Source organism: Carya illinoinensis, chromosome 2, assembly GCF_018687715.1.
Source record: "Carya illinoinensis cultivar Pawnee chromosome 2, C.illinoinensisPawnee_v1, whole genome shotgun sequence".
Taxonomy (NCBI): Eukaryota; Viridiplantae; Streptophyta; class Magnoliopsida; order Fagales; family Juglandaceae; genus Carya; species Carya illinoinensis.
Genome location: NC_056753.1, coordinates 664644 through 684539, shown reverse-complemented (window position 1 = coordinate 684539; position 19896 = coordinate 664644). Strand labels below are relative to the sequence as shown.

Sequence of the window (19896 nt, the reverse complement as noted above, 5' to 3'; positions counted from 1 at the left end):
GCTACATGTGTCAAACCACCATCTTACCACAAAACTTGGATAAGTGCATTAAGGATTCTGTGAATGTTTTAGCAAAACATGATCTGGTGGGTTTGGTGAATTCACGAAGATGGCTATGAATGAGAATGAGTACACATGTGAAAATGATGCACATGTGATGCAAATTAAAAAAAATTGACACATAAAAATATGCCACAGAGTTCCAACAAGCATTTTAAAAACTGAATTTGCACCACCACCCCCCAACTTAAATGAAACATTGTCCTCAATGTTTAAGAATCAAAATTGAATGGGGAGTAACTGAAAATGGTAGAATACACCTGATGAGTGATGTGGGTAGCTCCCTAAACACCAAAGATGGTAATCTGAAATGACGAAATGAAACTATCCTGTAATCAAAAACAAAGAAAACAACAGCAAACAAAAAGGAAAAGAAAGAAAATAAGAAAAAACAAAAACAAAACAAAGCAAAACAAAATAAATAAAGAAACACATACCTTGGTGGTGTGGTCAAGGTTGATAGACTGGATCCACAAGTGGAATGTCTTCCACTTCCGGAACTTACCTATCAATTAATATTTTAAGGCGTTGACCATTTACTTTAAAGATCCGACCATTTCTACCACCCCATTTACAAAAATATTTTTCACTAGAAATGGGTCAGTCCACCTAAACCGAAGTTTTCCTTTGTGCTTATGAGATCCAAAATCATATAAGCATATTCGGTCATTAGGTTTAAACCTCTTCCTAAGAATATTTTTATCATGAAACGCTTTCATTTTAACCTTATAGACTTTAGACTTAGGCAAAGATTTCAATTGAACTCTTGGTGCTTTCATACTTACAGGAATCTCTTTTCCACATTTCTTAGGCAACTCCTCAAATTTCTGTTGCCAAACCTGTGTGCTATAATCCTGAGTTTCATCAAAAACAGCACAAATATCAATAACATCAGATGAATCACTAACAGATGTATTAAACTCAGAATTCACAAGAGAATATTCAAGGGGATCAAAATCATGAGTTGTGTGAACTCTCTTGTCTATGAGTGCATCAATCATATACGTTTGGTGGCACTCGTCATCTGTTGGCTGCTTCTCAATATGGAAAATGTTGACCTCTATGGCCATGTTTCCAAAAGATAACTTCATCAACCCATTCCTGCAATTTATAAGTGCATTAGCCGTAGCAAGGAAAGGTCTACCTAATATGAGAGGAACTTTAGAGTTAGACTCAACAACTAATTGAGTGTCCAAAATTAAGAAATCAACAAGATAATAAAACTTGTCAATTTGGATCAAAACATCCTCAACTATCCCTCTCGGTTTCTTAACTGAACGATCAGCCAACTGAAGCACGACAGAAGTAGGCTTAATTTCACCCAAACCAAGCTGCAAATAAATGGACTAAGACATCAAATTAACACTAGCTCCTAGATCTAGCAAGGCTTGCCCAAACTCATGATTCCCAATATTATATGCAATGGTTGGACAACCAGGATCCTTGTACTTAGGAGGAATTCGCTGCTCAATTAGAGCACTAACTTGCTCTGTCAGAAATGCTGTCTTCTTAACATGGTGCTTCCTCTTAACTGTACACAAATCTTTAAGAACTTTTGCATAAGTGGGAACTTGTTTAATAACATGCAAAAGAGGAAGGTTAATCTTTACCTGCCTGAGGTTCTCCAAGATTTCATTATTAGGATCCAAAGTTCGCATACCAGATTTTAAAGTTTGAGGAAATGGTACCTTAACTGGACTCTTGATTACCTCGGCATCCTTGGGGAACTCGGTGCTATCATTGCTTTGTTCCTCTTCAACATCCTCTTGCTTATCAGTTGTTGGGATATGTAAGGACTTACCACTTCTTGTCATAATGGCATGAACTTCTTTTAAATTTTTTTGTGCCATATGCTGACCTTGGGGTGCGGATTGAGCTTGAGAAGGAAACTTGCCACGCTCATTCACACTCAAGGAGCTCATTATCTTGGGATATATGACTCTTTATCTCCTTATTTTCTTCAACAACCTGCGTAATCAAAGATTCAAACTTTTGGTTAGTCTTACATTATGCCTCAATAAAAGCATGTAAAGTATCTTCTAAGGGGCTCCTAGAAGATGAAGGTGCATGATATGGTGTAGGATATGATCTAGGGGGCTGTGCAGGTGGCTGGTTTTCAGACTTCCAGCTAAAATTGGGGTGATTACGCCACCCTGGATTATAGGTATCAGAGAAAGGTGCAACAGGCTTCATGTATATACCTAAGGTATTACATTGTTCCTCATACATCCCTCTCATCTCAGCAAATGTGGGACACTCTTGGGCAAGGTGATCTACCCCACCACACACAAAACATCGTCCAAAAGACTCTGCATGATTAGCCACGTGTGTTGGCTTTAAGTCTTTATTCTTCAACACCTCTAGCTCCCTAGTGAGCATCTCAACCTTAGCCTTTAGGTTATCTTCTTCCCTGAGATGGTAAATTCCACCACCATTTAGGTTTCCTGCAGGTCGTGACCTATTTGTGCTCTCAGTAGCACTAGGTCCAGTCCAAGTGTGAACTTTTTCAGCAAGCTCATTGAGGTATTCTATGGCCTCATCAGGATCTTTCTGTAAGAACTCACCATTACACATCATCTCCACAAATTGACGATCTCTAGGTGTAAGTCCCTCATAAAAATAGCTCACTAAGCGCCAATTCTCATACCCATGGTGAGGACACATACTCAATAGCTCCTTAAATCTCTCCCAAGACTGATACAAAGTCTCACTGTCCTTTTGTACAAAGGTGGAGATTTTTCTTTTTAAAGCATTGGTCTTATGTTGGGAAAAGTATTTATTAAAAAATACCTGAGTCATCTCATTCCATAACCCAATAGATCGTGGTCTCAAAGAGTATAGCCAACTCTTAGCTCTATCCTTCAAAGAGAAAGGAAAGAACTTAAGTCTCACAATGTCATCAGTTGCATTTTGACTATGAAAAGCCGCAACTACTTCCTCAAACTCCCTAATGTGCACATATGGATTTTCATTTTCCAAGCCATGAAAAGTAGGGAGTAACTGTATTATCCCTGTTTTAAAATCCAATTGGCGAATATTAGCTGGAAACATGATGCATGATGGTGTGGCTATGCGTGTAGAGTGGAGGTAATCCTGAAGGGTCCTAGTGGGTTGATCTTCATGTTCACTCATTTTCTCAAAATTAGAAGAATTATCAAACAAATGATCAGAAAAATTAAACTCTGACTCTAACACAGGTCTACAAGCAAACCGACCCAAGGCGTCTCTATACCTATGCATGCAAGGTAGAGAAAAACCCAACACTAAAAAAAAAAAAACTACAAAAAGAAAAAGAAAAAAAAAAGAGGCAGCAAGCTAAAATAGGGAACAAAGTTACCGTTTTTACAAACTGTTGAAAAGAAAAAACTATCTCACAATTCTTCTACCGTCTCCCCGGCAACGGCGCAAAAATTTGATTACGCCCAAAGAATAATGCGGTAGTTGTAGCACAGCTTTGGGGTGTCGATTCCACAGGGAGACAAATTAAAAGAATAGCAAGAGGAACAAAGAATCTAAAGAAAAATATTAAATAAGTAATAGAGAATAAAGATTAACTTTAAATGTAAATTAAAATGAAGCAATGTGATTAACGGAAAAATTACTCAAATTTGACGAACAGTAGAGCGTCAGGAATCCCTTACACAAATCTGGTATTTTAATTATTCTTAATTCACTGGATAACTCAATTAGGAACTCAATTCTCGAAATTCTCAATCGGAAGGTATAGATTTATAAACTAGACTTAAATCAAATGTAACCCTTTGAAAAAACATTCATCACTTTTAAAAAAACGTAAATTACTACCCCTATTGAGAAAATCCAATGACGAAAATATACTCAAGGAGCGATATTGCAGCAAAAAAACTAAATCAATATAGATAAATAATTGATCCAAACATAATCAAAGAACTAATCCATTCAATAGAAAAAGCATGACTGAATCCATAAACAGAATAAATTCTATGATTATTCGGAAAAGAAAACATCAACGATGAATTGAGAATGCTAAAACAAAAGAGTTTTAGCAATTGAAGATCAAATACATGAATTAAAAATAAATTAGAAATACCATCTAATGTGCAAGTTCATCCTTAACCGTACTTGAGAATTTAGTTACCCATAAATATAATGGACAACAAAAATCTCCAGAGAAAACTGAAGCGAACGGTGGCCATGGAAGTGATTTTTTCCTCTCTTCAGATCTGCCTCTTGTGCCTCTTCCTCCCCTCCATTTCGTGCTAATGATATGCTTATATAGGGTAAGAAAGAAACCCTAATGTCCTCTTGATTTCCGCATAAAAAAATCGCCTAAATTTTAGGACTTATCTTGGCAGCCACGTACAGCCTTTAGGAGTTCAAATTTGGAAATCCTTATTAGATACAAAGTTATATCCCTTTAAGATAGCTTTCCAATGCATCAAGAATCGCATCAATCCGATATATGAGTAAAAAGATACAGTTAAAACACTAAAATATATCCAGACTGTCTCCTAGAGAATTTCGGACTTGGACTTCTTGTGGTTTCATTTTGTGATTTTTTTTTCTTTTTCTTTTCTTCCAAATTGCTCTCAAACCCCATGAATGTCCTCCTTTGAATTTGACTGGGCTTGACTTGCTCTTTTATAAACTCTGAAATTAGACATAAAAAAACTGCTTAGGAGTATCCCAACGTAAATAGAAATTCAATTTAAGAATACACATTAATTCTTATAATTTCTATTCACATTTTAGCATTTTAGTCCAATAATAGGGTATATAGAGTGCACTTTCACACACTCATCAACTTCTGATATTAATAACCTTAATGTGGATTCCAGTGTTTATCAGGGATCAGACCAAGTATGCATTGGAGATGGCTCTAGTATTCTCATTCAGCATTTTGGATCTGCCAAGTTCAGCTCCAATAATGGCAAATTTCTTCTAAAAAATTTACTTCATGTTCCCTCTATATCTCGCAATCTACTTTTAGTACGTCAGTTTTGTCTTGACAATAATGTATTTTTTGAGTTTCATTCCTCTACGTGTTTTGTGAAGGATGTTTGTTCCCAAGAAACTCTTCTTCAGGGGCCCGTTGAGAATGGTCTATTTGTGTTTCATGCGGCTGAAGTGCCCTTCTCTCCGCAATCTTTTTCTGCTATTAGAACATCTGCTCAGCTTTGGCACTCCAGGTTGGGCCATCCTTCTCTTCGTACCACCTCCCTGACTCTTCAACGGTTTAGTCTTCCTCTTACTACCAGCATGGCTTTGTCTTCATGTTCAGCGTGCTCCTCCTCAAAAGCTCATGCTCTTCTTCATCCTGCCTCTCCCACACGTTCTTCCTTTCCTTTTCAATTAATGTTCATGGATGTATGGGGTCCGGCCTCAATTTTATCTACTAAAGGATCTCGTTATTTCCTGTCCATTGTTGATGACTACTCTAAGTTCATTTGGTATTTTCCCATGCAATTAAAATCTAATGTTACAACTATCATTCTTGCCTTTCTAAACTATGTCACTAAACAATTTTCTTCCAAGATTATTTCCATTCAGATTGACGGGGGGTGAGTTTCGGCCCCTCCATCCTATTTTTTTAAAATTTGGAATTAATCACCGGGTCACTTGTCTTTATTCTCACCAACAAAATGGTAGTGTCGAACGACGTCGTCACCATATTGTTGAAACAGGCTTATCTCTTCTTTCTCATGCCTTGGTTCCCCACATCTATTAGGCTGAGGCTTTTCACACCACCACATATTTAATAAATCGCATGCCTACTCTTGTCCTTAAAATCATTTACCGTTTGAAATTTTAATGGAAAAACCACCGGATTATTTATTTTTTCGTGTTTTTGGTTCAACATGTTGGCCTAATTTACGACTGTATAATCATCATAAATTAGATTTTCGCTCTAAACAGTGTGTATTCTTGGGATATAACCCTGACCATAAAGGGTACATTTGATTGCATATTGGGTCTGGGCGTACATATATTTCTAGGGACGTTCTCTTTGATGAAATGGTTTTTCCTTTTTCTCAGATTGCTCCTCTATCCCAATCCATAGGCCCAACCCCTAATAATCACACCATCACTTCGGGGCTTCCTCTATTGTCTCCAGTTGCATCGGTACTTCCCTCCTCAACACAACTTCAACCCACTCCTTCACAGCCCGTACCCACCACTTCATCCATTGACCCAACTTCCTCACAAGGCCACGTTACCTCCTCTCCACACATATCTCGTCCAAGTCCAACCCTAGGACCCGAGTCTTTCTCTTCACCGAACCCTAGCTCTGCCACCGTTATGTCTCCATCTTCTTCCCAGACTTTGACCTCTCCTCTACCCAATATGTCTGAACCATTCACTCACTCTATGGTTACACGATCTAAAACTCAAACCCTTTGTCCTCTGCGTCGCACCGATGGAACGATTCCCTGGCCTCCGTCCAAACCCATGGCTTCGCTTTCCTTTGTATCTTCCTCCCCATCGGTTTCCACATCTGTTCCAGAAGAGCCCTCATCATTTTCTAAAACTTCCAAACACCTTGAATGGAGTATTGCCATGACCATAGAGTTTGACGCTCTCCTTCAAAATCAGACGTGGAAACTTGTCTTCCCTTCTCCAGCCTATAAGCTTCTTGGATCCAAGTGGATTTTAAAGACTAAACGGCGTGCTGATGGCACACTTGAGTGTCGCAAGGCTAGGCTTGTAGCTCAGGGGTTTCATCAGCAACCGGGGCTAGATTACACAGAGACTTTAGTCCTGTTGTGAAACCAACGACCATTCAACTTCTTCTTTCTTTGGCTGTCTCATCTAACTGGGCACTTCACCAACTGGACATCTAGAATGCGTTTTTCCACGGCGACCTTGAAGAGGATGTATACATGAAGCAACCACCTGGGTTCATGCATCCTGATTTTCCACATCATGTGTGTAAGTTACAAAAATCAATTTATGGTCTAAAACAGGCTCCTAGAGCCTGGTTTGCTAAGCTTAGTGATAAATTGTTGTCTCTAAGATTTTGAAGTTTTTCATCTGATTCTTCACTGTTTATTATGCGTATTAACTCAGATTGCTTATTTATTCTAGTTTATGTCGATGATATTATTGTGACTGGATCCAATGCCTTGATTATATTTGAATTTATTGCTGCTTTATGAGCATCATTTCCAGTCAAGGATCTCGGTCCCTTGCATTATTTTCTAGGTGTTCAAGTGTCTCGGAATTTCTCTGGTCTGTTTTTATCTCAGTCCAAATATATTATTGACTTGTTACACAAAACCAACATGCATAATTCTAAGTCAGTTTCTACTCCCATGTCCTCATCGGAAAAATTGAATATTTTTTATGTTTGCACTTTTGAGGATTCTCAGTGGTATCGTAGTGTTGTTGGAAGTTTACAGTATCTTGCATTTACTCGTCCTGACATATCATTTGTTGTGAATCGTGTATGTCAATTTATGCACTGTCCTCGGCTTCCTCACTGGACAGCCGTCAAACGTATTTTGCGTTATCTTAATAACACTCAGTATCTTGGTCTACATCTTTTCTCCACTTCCGCTCCTCAACTAGCTACTTTCTTTGATACTGATTGGGCTGGATGTCCTGATGATCAACGATCCACAGGTGGTTTTTGTGTGTATTTTGGGAATCATTTGATTTCTTGGCAGTCCAAGAAACAGCCTACTGTTGCTCTGTCTTCTACTGAAGCCGAGTACAAATCTATTGCTAATACTGCTTGTGAGCTTCTTTGGTTGCAGTCTCTTTTAGGGGAACTTGGTGTTTTTCTTTCATCTCCTCCTACGCTATGGTGTGACAATCTTGGTGTCACCTACGACTTGTCTATGAATCCTGCTCTGCACTCTCGGATTAAGCATGTTGAGCTAGACTTTCATTTTGTATGTGAAAGAGTGGCTGCCAAATCTCTTCAAGTGTCATTTGTGTCCAGCAAAAATCAGATCATTGATATTCTTACCAAACCTCTCTCAACAAATCGTTATTTGCAACTTCGATCAAGCCTTACTCTTATATCCGTACCGCCTGAATCGCGAGTGATGTTAAAGCAATAGAATTATATGCTTCCAAAGACTCTTCTAGAATGATTGAGAAGAGGTTCGAAGAATCTTCTTGTAATAAGCTAGGCTAGACAGGTGTCAAATGATGTATGGTGATAATCTGCAAAATCTGTTATGACAAGGCCTATATATACAAATCTTATGTATTCTATAATCTATGAGAGAAATATTCAATGGAATGAGGAAGTGTGTTTTTATATAAGAAAATTATTTAAAAACTTTATTCAAACACTGAGTGTGCAAACGCATTTACTCTGTTTTTGTCATGCAAGGAATTTGGCTGCCATTTTAATTTGCTAATGTATTATGACAAGAATATTTGGAATCTTTAATTACAGCCTGCTATTAGGTTTTTTTGAGTGACCTTGATTGATCACTCGCTTAGAAGGAGTGGGCTTACTCGATTGTAATGTGATTGCAGCTGCTATTTCAAACAGGAAATGGAGCTATCTTTGATAGGACTTCAGGGTTCTGGAAAGTCATCACTTGTAAATGTTGTTGATGTACGTAATCATCATATGGAGCTTGTATTAGTATTTCTTCTTCTTGTCTCTTTGGGTTTATTCACTGAAATCCTAATTGTTGGTGTTGCTTCTAGACTGGTGCATATAGTGAAGACATGACCACTACGATGAGTGGCCTTTTAAAAGGAGTACTTGTGCCCTTTTTCAACTTTACATGCAAGTGGAAGATATACTTTTGCCAAAAGCTTGTATTTCACTCCCTTTCAGTCAATGCTATTTCATTCTCTTACATTTATTTTCTTGTCAGTGGTGAAATGTATTTACCAATGCTATTTGCAGGTAGGATTTAATATGAGGAAGGTAACAAAAGGAAATGTCACCATAAAGTTTTGGGATCTTGGAGGTCAAGCAAGGTTCCGCAGTATGTGGGAGCGATATTGTCGTGTAGTTTCTGCTATTGTGTATGTACCTATTTTTTTTTTTTCCATCTTAGTTGACTTGATCGTGTGTTGAATAAGATAATATTTGGTTTTAAATGCATACGGCCTTATTTATGTTTCTTCCTTATATTATGGCCTTGTATTTATGTCTAGTTTGGATATCCATGGATGCTTTCTTGTGCAGTTTTCTATCAAATCTTGTACTAATTATACAGCAAATTTTCAATATCAGTAAATAATTTTAGATTGTCAAATGTTTTACACCTTGTTGATATTCAAGTACTCTTTGTTAATTTTATTTAGTGTGAAAGTACCATAGTAGAGATTCAGAGGCCGTAGTCACTGCACTAAATGCTTGTGATAATTTGAAGCTTAGCTTTATACGACCTATTTCCCTTGGTAGCAATATATAGTAATAGATATATATTATGGAAGCTCAGAATAATGTACAATTTTGAAACTATAATGCAGGTATGGCGAAAAGCCGGAAACTTCACAAAGGGGACTTAATACTTACAATCATGCATGATTGCAATTGTACAATTATACATGCATGCTTCCATTTATCTTGGGCAATCTAGATTTGAGAACTAATTCAGGAGATTTTAGAAGTTAGAACTGAAATAGCTATTAGAACAGAACATTCAAACATAAGAAATTATGTATTCTTTGTTGTTGTTGAGCATGTTAAGTTTTTCATAGTTTAATGAATGTGCACTTCTATTCCAATGCTTGTATGTCTAAATAGATGAATTTCTATATATTTTTTTCTAAGCAAAAAAAGAAAAAGAAAAAAGAAAGAAAGACAAGACAAGATGATGAAGAATAGCAATGATATGCATCTGATTGTTTACAGGTATTTTTAATACCTTTTTGATGGTATAAGTAATAGACTAGTGGTTTGTGTTCATCTTAATTTTGTTATGTCTTAAAAGTTTACAAGTTGCTAGAACCTGATTCATGTTTCTGCAGCTATGCTGTTGATGCTGCTGATCCAGACAACCTGAGTATCTCAAAAAGCGAGCTGCATGATTTGCTGAGCAAATCCTCACTTAGTGGTATCCCGTTGCTAGTGTTGGGAAACAAGATTGACAAGCGGGGAGTTGTGTCTGAGCAGGCTTTAATTGACCAAATGTAAGACAAATTTACTTTATGATGGAAACTTTCTCAAGCAATATTCCAAGATGAGCCACTTTTGGGGTTAATGTGAGATGATACAATTTCCATATTAATGTTTTTGCTAAAGAATGAGGAAGAACATATGATCATTTCATTACTAAAAATTGCATTGTTGCTTTGCAGGGACTCAAGTCAATTATTGATAGAGAAGTTTGTTGCTTCATGATCTCGTGCAAGAACTTGACAAACATTGATTCAGTAATTGATTGGCTTGTAAAGCATTCCAAATCGAACAGCTGAGGTGATTTTTTCTTTCTTTTTGGGTTTCTATGTCATAATTTCTCTTTGAAGGCCGGTGGGTTTGTCTTTGATTGCCGATTATTTTAAAATTGTGGTATTTACCTCAGCGTTAGAGATGTTGTGTAAGCTACTGTATGTTTTATTAGTGCCTAATTGGGGACTTCAATTCGGCAGTTTTTTTTTTAATTATTATTTTAAATTAAATATTTAATTTATCTCTGTTAACAAATAACACTTCTAATCCATGAAGTAATAACATCCAGTTTAAGTATAAAAAATATTTTTTTTCTTTTCATCTCATTTCATCGTCTTATATTTTGTACAACAAAAACGTTGGACGTAGTTGGTTCTTGAAAGCGCCGTGCAAACAAAGCTGATGTGGAAAAAATCAAACGGCACCTTTTTGTGCTTTTTACATTTCCCCCATTTCCTCCTTCTGTGTGTTTAGTATGACCCCTTTCTATGTTTCGAAGCCCCTTCCTTCCTTATCTGTGCTTTTGGACAAGCTCCTTCTCTTTTTGTGCTTTCGATTAACGAAGACCATGGAAGCCCCATCCTTTCCTCTTTGTGCTTTCGATTTGCGAAGACCATTGAAGTCCCGAAGCCCCATTTCTATGTATCTGGCGCCTGAGTATCTTCTAACGGGGAGAGCTACAGAGAAAATTGATGTGTTTAGTTATGGTGTTGTGGTTCTTGAAGTGGCTAGTGGAAGGAGACCCATCAAGACTGGGGTCAAGAGAGTTGGAGCTAGCAGCAACTTAGTGGAATGGGTTTGGAGTTTACACAAAGAAGGGAGGTTGTTAACGATGGCAGATGCGAGGCTTGGAGGTGAATTTGATAAGGGCGAGATGAGGAGGGTGCTGCTGGTTGGACTGGCTTGCTCTCATCCTGACCCATTGGCTAGACCCACAATGAGAGGTATGGTTTAGATGCTAGTGGGTGAGGCTGAAGTCCCCATTGTTCCTCAAGCAAAGCCTTCCATGAGTTTTAGCACTTCCTACCTCTTGATGAGTTTGCAGGATAGCGTGTCTGACTGTAATGCGTTGATCACCATGTCCACCTCCTCATCAGAGGATGGCTTCATTGGTGGCAATATCGTTTAATCCAGCTGACAGTTTTTTCTTTGTTTTGTTTTTTTAATTATATGTATACATGTATTTGCCTAAATTAATAAATGCTAGCGCAAGTTTAGGACTTGAGAGTTGCAATTTTGCTTTTAGTTATATTATGTAATCCATTGTACAATTAGGATGGCATAGAGTGGTAGGAAGGAGCAAAAGAATGAATGGAAACTGGGATGTTAATTTTTTAAAAAAAATTTCCGTTTCTTTTGGTACAAAATTGAAACAGATTGCCAGATATCTTTTCTATGCAATATTTATGCTGTGTTTTTGTGTGGAGCAGTGTGGAGTTGTTTCTTGCAGCTGGGCTTTCTTTTACCTAGCGTAGGTGTATTTTCATTGCTAGATACTTTGTTAGTTGTGAGGAGCAAAGGCACTCTAGGTGGATGATGCCAGTTTGGTTTTCGAGTCGTTAGTAAACTCATTATAACTATGAAAATGAAGGTAACATCCCAGTCTCGACTAATAACAGTTGTCTGGGAGTTGTCATGTTCCTTGGATTTTGACTTGTTTGCATTTAATTGGAGCTAGTTTTTAATTTTCAAGTGTGGTGCAGATCTATCTAACAGTCCAATGCTCCATTTCTAGATGCCAACTATGGTTAGCTGTTGTAGGCGGTTGTTCATGCCCTTAACACTCCCATTGGCTCTTTATTAGCAACTTTGAAGTAGCCAGGGATAATCACTTGTTCTGATCTTTTGTTGTATTTCTATTTCTGTTTTCTTTTTATATCCTTACAATATGAGCCGATTTTATTTTGTGCAATTGACAATTGGCATTCCACTTGACTAGAGATTGTTCAGCCAGTGGCAGAATAAAGCGTGTGGGCATTTCATGGTCCTCAACTAATTCAAGCTTTAATGCTAAAGTTAAACTCTATACATTTTTTTTTATTGGTACTGCTAAAGTTAAACTCTATACATATTAATTGACTTATTCAGTTATTTCAAAGAAAAAAAACTAGCTAGGATAGGAAATGGAGAAGAAACTACAAAAACTAGCTAAGACAATGGATTATTTAGAAAGAGCAAAAAGAGAAAAGGTGGCTCCCTTGATCGAGAAGATCCACATGAAGAAGAAGAAGAAGCATGAAGCTATTACCAGGTTGCTTACAGACGACGACACCGAAGATTGTGATGCAAACACACTATTTTTTCTACTTTGTTTCAAAGTGTGAACCAACTGCATGATCTCAGACAACCACGAACGTTGTGAACAAATGATCCTTGATCGTTCCAAATGCAAGATGCAGCTCAGAAACAAAGAGTGTTTCAGTGAAACTTGAAGAAGAAGCTTTCACAAATTCATCTTTTCCGCATTTCTTTACTCTATTTTTTAACAGCTGACGTGGCATTAGCCGACTGTCAGCCGTTTGCAAGCAATGACTGTCCCTAGTAGTAGTGATTCTATCACGCCTTTCCCAGCCTTTACCTGATTAGGAATGCTATATTTAAAAAAAAAAAAATTAATTTAATTTTTACGAAATTAAATAAATAATTTTATTCATAATTCATATACCACATATTTATTATAAAAAAAAAATTAAAAGATATATAATGTATGATGTATGAAATGATTAGTAGAATTATTCATATTTTTAAAGAGTATTGCTAGTGTGCCGCATAATTTTGACCACTAGACATGCCCACTAGTACAAATTTTGTATTTAATTTTTTTCTTTTCTTTTTACATTGTTTTAGCGTCTTTAAATATTTTTAGAAAATAAAAAATACTTCAATATACTAAAAGTTATTTTCTTGATTATTAAGAGAAAAAATAATAAAAAAATTAAATATACAAACAATCTAAATGTTATTTTCTTAATTATTAAGAGAAAAAATAATAAAAAAATTAAATATACAAACCGTCTAAATGTTATTTTCTACTAGCATTTTCTATTTTTTTAAAAACTTTCTAAAGGCAACACTATTATTTTCTACTGTATATAGCCATTTAGGATAATGTTAAGATAACTATTAAATGTCTATTAAATATGCATACTACTATAAATAATTTTTTTTCTTTAATTATTTTTTAAACAATCTTAATTATTAAAAAAATAAAAATATATAAAAATTTATCAATAATCATTTTTTAACTATTAAAAAATAAAAAAATATTTAATGAAAATATTTGATAATCGTACTTGCATTTTCCATCCACTTACGAGTCCCATTGTCGTCCCACGGTTCCATCTTTCTCAGTTCTCGATTGCTGTGCGACCGCTTCCACCATGGAAGCTGTGCAAGGTCCCCCTCTACTTCCCACTCCCATGTTCGAACCGGACACCCAACAAATCAAACGGAAGCTTGTACAAAAGGGTGTGCTACCAACCCCCAAAATCATCCACATCCTGCGCAAGAAGCAAATCCAGAAAAACAACCGCAAACTGAATCCTCTTTCCCAGAAATCCCAAGCCACCCAACCCCTCTCCGAATCTCAGAAACAAGCCCTCGCCGAAGATTCCCACTTCCAAACCCTCAAGAACGAGTACAAGGACTTCACCAAGGCGGTAAAGGCAGAGACGGGTGTCAAGACCAGGACTTTGATGGTCGGGAAGCCGTGGGAGAGTCTGGAGAGAGCTGGGATTAGAGAGATTTCCAGTGAGAGTAGGGAGTACTGCGGAGAGAAGCTCAAGAGGGAGAAACTGAGTGAACTGAGGGAATTGTTTGAAGAGCGAAAGCGTGAGGCTTTGCGGTGGGTTTTGGATGACGATGTGCTCGTAAAAGAAGAGTGGTTGGATGGTGAAAAGGAAGTGTGGGAACCTTCAAAACGGAGGCGCAGCGAGGCCGAGGACGTTAGGTTTCTCGTTCATAGGTTTGTATTTAAGATTTTTAAATCCATCCGTTGGGTTGTTGGGGGGGGGGGGGGGGGGGTGGTAGGGGAATGAATTAGCATTAAGGAATTTATGTGATTGGTCTTGTTTATAAATTGGTTGGATTTTTTTAACGAGGGTAATGAATTATTTGTGGTGTAGGCTAAGTGCTAGGGAGATTACGATGAGGGACTGGAAGTTTTCCAGGATCATGAAACAGTCAGAATTGCAGTTCACTGAGTCTCAGTTGCTTAACGTTCTTGAAGGGCTTGGGAATAAGGGCCAGTGGAAGCAAGCGTTATCTGTTGTGGAATGGGTGTACAATGATAAGGAACATAGACGTTATAAGAGTAGGTAATTTTTATTTATTGTTTGGTTTTAATGCATTCGTATGTGAAGAATCAAGACTTTTAGAATTGAAGTATACGAGTTTTGTTGAAAACATCGGTTGGGCTCATAACTTTTCGTCCTATAAATAAATTTGATTGTCCTTGTAGGTTTGTTTACACCAAACTCTTGGCAGTTCTTGGGAAGGCACGGCAGCCCCATGCAGCTCTTCGTATTTTCAATCTGATGCGTGTAATAGTCAACCCACTTTGTTGGTTTTATGCATTGTGTTTCTTTCTGAATGTGTTTTTGATGTTAGTGGATGGATTCTTACGATTAAGTGATTCAGGGAGATGGCCGTTTGTATCCTGACATGGCTGCATATCACAGCATCGCTGTTACACTTGGTCAAGCTGGTCTTGTGAAAGAACTGATAAGCATTATGGAATGCATGAGACTGAAACCTTCTAAAAGAGTAAAAGCTGGGCGTAAGAACTGGGATCCGACCCTTGAACCTGATATGGTTATATATAATGCGGTAAGATAGCATAAATCTGTTACTTTTAATTCCTGACTGACATTAATCTGCATAATGATGATGCAACTTGCTTTCTTGTGAATTGTTTGCTAGGTCTTGAATGCTTGTGTTTTATCGCGCCAGTGGAAGGGTGTATCTTGGGTATTTGAGCAGTTGAGAATGAGTGGACGAAAACCTAATGGGGCTACCTATGGACTTGCAATGGAGGTAGTTATGAATCATGGCTTACATTAGTATGAAATGTCTTGGGCATTGCCTTTGTATGTTGGGAACCAACTAAAGAAGTATATTTTTGTTTTAAAGGCAGAAAGCATAAGAAGTAGAACTAACGTCAAAAGTCCTTTCTTGTGATTGAAAATTCGTGTGCTGTCCTCTTTTGGCAGATATGGTGTTAATAATTTGTTTTGTGATGTAAGAATGATATTGCAGCTTTGCAGTTGTGCAATATCTGGAGGAATGTAGGCATTTATCAAAATATACGAGGATTTTTCTGTTCCCTAATTTGATAAACATCATAAGACTATTAAATTAGATTTTAATCCTTTAGAGTTGCTTATAAATTGTATCTTTTACTTGTAAAAAGAAGAGTTGCTTATAAATTGTAGTGGAACTGAGTGAGTGGTCATCTGAATTTAGGAAAAAGTATTGCAGATGCCAGATGTTTGTCCTCAAATTATAAATGCATTCATGTCTTACAAGGGGTGTTTGTTGAAAGGTCATGTTGCAATCTGGAAAGTATGGCCTTGTCCATGAGTACTTCAGGAAGATGAAGAAAACTGGGGAAACTCCAAAAGCGATAACATACAAAGGTGATTTTAGCTATTCCTTTTCTATAATCAGGTTTGGTGTTTGGTGGCTCATACAATTTTGACGTCTGACTTCCAGTTCTTGTTAGAGCTTTTTGGGAGGAAGGTAAAGTCAATGAAGCTGTGGAAGCAGTCAGGGATATGGAACAAAGGGGAGTGGTTGGAGCAGCTAGTGTATACTATGAGCTAGCTTGCTGCCTTTGCAACAGTGGGAGGTGGCAAGATGCTATGTTTGAGGTAAGTTTCTGTATCGGTAGACTTTGGACCTGTTGTGACTGGATTTAATGTGGTCTATTTTTTTTTTTTTTATTAGCACCAGGTGTCCGGAAATAGTGTCCCGACTAATCCTGGGGGTGCATAGGCTCTTGGTAAGGAGTTTTCCGCAAATGCACCTCGGGTAATTTAAGGGAAAAATCCCCAGTCTAATGACCCATACCAAGGGAATTTGAACCTTTTAATGTGGTCTATTTTAATAATTTCTTATGTGTTTGTTGATAAAACTCATTTGACTGTAATTCTGCAGTCTTGTTCAAACTCATCTAACAAAGCATTCCCTTTTCTTTTAATTTGGATTGATTTATACCACTATCAACTGGGAGGGGCTACATTTGTACAAGATATTTTTTGTTAATTTTTGTTTATTGAACATTTTTGTCAGATAGCTTTGTTAAATTTAGTTTATTGATACAATGTTATAATAATTCGTATGTACGTATCAAATCATTTCATTTCCAATCTTAATGCTGGTTGTCTTGCCTGAACCATCAGTAACTCCCTCTGACACTGTCTTGTCATATGATTGCTCCATTCACAGCTGCTGTGAATTGTTCAACAATTCTGATCCTCGCATGTTCTTTTGGACTTTTGAAGTTGTGCTGCTTTTTTATTACTGTTTTTGACTGGATTCTCCTTTTGAAATAATTTTTGTTTCTCTCTCTTTTAACTTCCAATAAATGGGGTGACGGGTTAAATTTTTATGTTAATCCTCCTGCAAATTACATGAAATATCCTCACTCCACACCACTGTTATATTAATGAATACTATGATTTTCACACTATCTACGAGAAGACGCAAAACGATACCTGCACCTTCTTAATAAGTTTCTTTGTTTTTGGCTTGAGATATGGAACTGATCGTTCAAATGACTTTTGTTATTAAAAGTCATTGTAATAGCAGGAAAGGACACCCATAAAGATCCTCTCCAATTGCCCGACTGAATTGGATGGTCGAATTTTGGAGAGAGATGGACGCATCATGTCGATCCTACAGAATATAATGTCATGCGTGTAGGATTTCAGGCAGTATGCACCCTGTATGACTGTTTAATGTTGTATGTATCTCTGCCCAATTATCCAATTATACCATCTAATTCGGTCAAACAATTGGAGAGGATCTCAATTCGAAAGGACTCATGTCCAATACATCATAGATTTTGATGGTTGAATGTTTCTAGTTTATGCCTGACCTGCATTCTTATTTCTATTGAAGAATGCTTCTCTTATGTGTAAAAAATGCCTGCAGGTTGATAAGATGAAAAAACTATCTCGTACTAGACCTTTGGAGGTTACTTTTACCGGCATGATAATGTCTTCAATGGGTGGTGGGCATATTGCTGATTGTATATCTATTTTTGAACGCATGAAAGCCCATTGTGCGCCTAACATAGGTACCATAAACACCATGTTGAAAGTTTATGGTAGGAATGATATGTTTTCTAAAGCTAAAGAGTTGTTTGAAGATGTTAAGAGAGCGAAATCTGATTCTTACGCACCTCAAAACGGGGATGATACTGCACCTATCCCAGATAAGTACACATATAGCTCAATGCTCGAGGCATCTTCTAGTGCGATGCAATGGGAATATTTTGAGTATGTGTATCGGGAGATGACTCTCGCTGGGTACCAGCTGGATCAAACTAAACATGCATTACTACTTGTGGAAGCATCAAGAGCTGGGAAGGTAAATCACATATCTTTAGTTATATTCTTATTTGCTCCATCACATCCTGCTTAAATTTGCAGCTGATTTTAATCCACTTGCCAATGTTTGTTATGCTGGAACTCTTCAGTTTTTCTTGTTAAATCTCAAGTCACCTAGCCAGAGATGCCACAATTACTAAAAGATGATTTTTTCCTCTTTTTCATGTAATTGTTCAACTGTTCTTAGTACTTGCACTTTTACCATATAAGCTTATGAGCTCAAATATGGGTGGATAAATAAATAACTTAGCACCTATCATCTCTGATGCAGTGGTATCTGCTTGAGCATGCATTTGACACTATTTTGGAAGCTGGAGAAGTTCCTCACCCGCAATTCTTTACTGAAATGTTTGTTCAAGCTACAGCTCAATGTAGTTATGAGAGAGCTGTCACGCTGGTCAACACCATGGCTTATGCTCCATTTCAAGTCAGTGAAAGGCAGTGGACAGACCTTTTTAAGAATAATGGGGACAGGATTAGCGAGGAAAGTTTAGTGAAACTGTTGGAAGCTCTTGGTAATTGTGAAGTAGCTGCAGAGGCCACTTTCTCAAACTTGTTAAAATGTTTGCACTCTCTCTGCGGTTCTGGCACATCGAGAGCCTTAAGTTCCAATGCATCGGGAAAGGCAGCCTCAGAGAAATCATCCTTGTATGGCTGTAAGGGTAGATTTGATGGTTGTATTGGAGCAGATATGCCAAGCTTTTCTAGAAGCATGATGGATGAAAACCTTAACCCTGGCAAGGACACCGTTGTTAAAGATGGTGATGTCACGTTAGATACACATCCTGTTAATCATGCTACCACTAACGGAGAGGTGAATGCTGATTCAGAGGCAATCTCTGGTTCTCCAAATCAAGCTTCTGGCACAGATAGAAAAAACAACCTTGTCTCCATAGGAAAGGGTTTTAATGATGATGTAACATCTGGTAGTGATGCTGCGCCTAACAAGCTTGCAACTTTCTTGATTAATGTACACACAACTGATCTTAATGGGTTGCAACTGGAAACCCTAATGGACGGGGTTGATTCTCGCGGCTCTAACCTGCCCACAGCAGACGAAGTACTGGAATCTTGGAAGGAAAGCAGGAAGAAGGATGGGATATTCTTCCCCTTTCAACTTGGCCGGAAATGAGTTAAAAGTCTCATTGTTTGTGGGACATCAGTTATAGAAGACATCGTTACATGGCTAATAGATAAGTCAATTAGCTGATTTGATGTTCAACTTTGTCAGATTTTTGTTAGGGACAATTTATAGCCATTACCATCGCTGATGGCTTCTCGTTGTCACTAATGGCTTGTAAAGGTAGTGAAAAGCCGTATTTTAGTTTGGAAAATTCTATACATCATACTACAATTTTATTTTTATCCTACTAAATATGATATGGCACATTCATCACCATTGAATGATCATTTATTGCATGTTTCTTTATTATCTAATGGTGATAAATGAGCCACATCTTACTTAATAGAATAAAAATATGATAAGAGTATGGTATATAGCATTACTCAGTTTATGTCCAAATTGTATGTCCAAATTTCTTTGTATCTTCGTATTCCTGTATATATTCAGCCAACACTGTCCGAAACAGTTTCTACAAGAGAAAATAAGAAAAATGAATATGGGTTTCACTACCTTTTCGGCATTTTGTGAATTTGGAGCTGTACAAAATTACGAGAATTGTTACAGCAATAAGAGAATTGGAAATTTTTACAGTTGCATAGATGAGTTTATGCACTTGCATATTGCATGGCCAATATATATATATATACATACATAATTTTTCCACTTAAAATCAGTGTCTTAGCAACTGTTAATTCCACTCTTCAAACAAAAATAAAAAAATAAAAAAGTGAGTGTCAACTCGTAAGCTGTAC

The 19896-nt window shown here is 37.2% G+C and overlaps 2 protein-coding genes and 1 non-coding gene across 3 annotated transcripts; all 3 read left to right on the top strand.

Moving 5' to 3' along the window:
• The first annotated feature begins 2704 nt into the window (after positions 1 to 2704).
• LOC122302018 lies at positions 2705 to 2812 on the top strand. Its single transcript, XR_006240269.1, has one exon. It is a non-coding gene; the product is annotated as a small nucleolar RNA R71 (small nucleolar RNA).
• Positions 2813 to 8542: 5730 nt separating this feature from the next.
• Positions 8543 to 10434, top strand: LOC122295905 (ADP-ribosylation factor-like protein 8a). Its single transcript, XM_043105179.1, has 5 exons — positions 8543 to 8614; positions 8710 to 8746; positions 8919 to 9036; positions 9988 to 10149; positions 10317 to 10434. The coding sequence occupies exons 1-5, from the start codon at positions 8552 to 8554 to the stop codon at positions 10432 to 10434; spliced, it is 498 nt and encodes a 165-aa protein (XP_042961113.1). The 5' UTR covers positions 8543 to 8551.
• A 3264-nt stretch (positions 10435 to 13698) lies between these two features.
• On the top strand, positions 13699 to 19664 carry LOC122295839 (pentatricopeptide repeat-containing protein At5g67570, chloroplastic). The gene is made up of 9 exons (XM_043105095.1): positions 13699 to 14372; positions 14533 to 14724; positions 14868 to 14949; positions 15047 to 15235; positions 15329 to 15442; positions 15951 to 16044; positions 16121 to 16278; positions 17564 to 18001; positions 18293 to 19664. Exons 1-9 carry the CDS (start codon positions 13789 to 13791, stop codon positions 19151 to 19153), a joined length of 2712 nt encoding a protein of 903 aa, XP_042961029.1. The 5' UTR covers positions 13699 to 13788; the 3' UTR covers positions 19154 to 19664.
• The last annotated feature ends 232 nt before the right edge of the window (positions 19665 to 19896 follow it).

What these genes read in the sequence shown, in the direction of transcription:
- LOC122295905 (XM_043105179.1), top strand. Translation starts at nt 8,552, where the DNA reads ATGGAGCTATCTTTGATAGGACTTCAGGGTTCTGGAAAGTCATCACTT. An exon ending in CGTGTAGTTTCTGCTATTGT is followed by an intron (nt 9,037 to 9,987) that starts GTATGTACCTAT and finishes ATGTTTCTGCAG; the next exon opens with CTATGCTGTTGATGCTGCTG. An exon ending in CAGGCTTTAATTGACCAAAT is followed by an intron (nt 10,150 to 10,316) that starts GTAAGACAAATT and finishes TGTTGCTTTGCA; the next exon opens with GGGACTCAAGTCAATTATTG.
- LOC122295839 (XM_043105095.1), top strand. Translation starts at nt 13,789, where the DNA reads ATGGAAGCTGTGCAAGGTCCCCCTCTACTTCCCACTCCCATGTTCGAA. An exon ending in ATATGGTTATATATAATGCG is followed by an intron (nt 15,236 to 15,328) that starts GTAAGATAGCAT and finishes ATTGTTTGCTAG; the next exon opens with GTCTTGAATGCTTGTGTTTT. An exon ending in CCTATGGACTTGCAATGGAG is followed by an intron (nt 15,443 to 15,950) that starts GTAGTTATGAAT and finishes GTTTGTTGAAAG; the next exon opens with GTCATGTTGCAATCTGGAAA.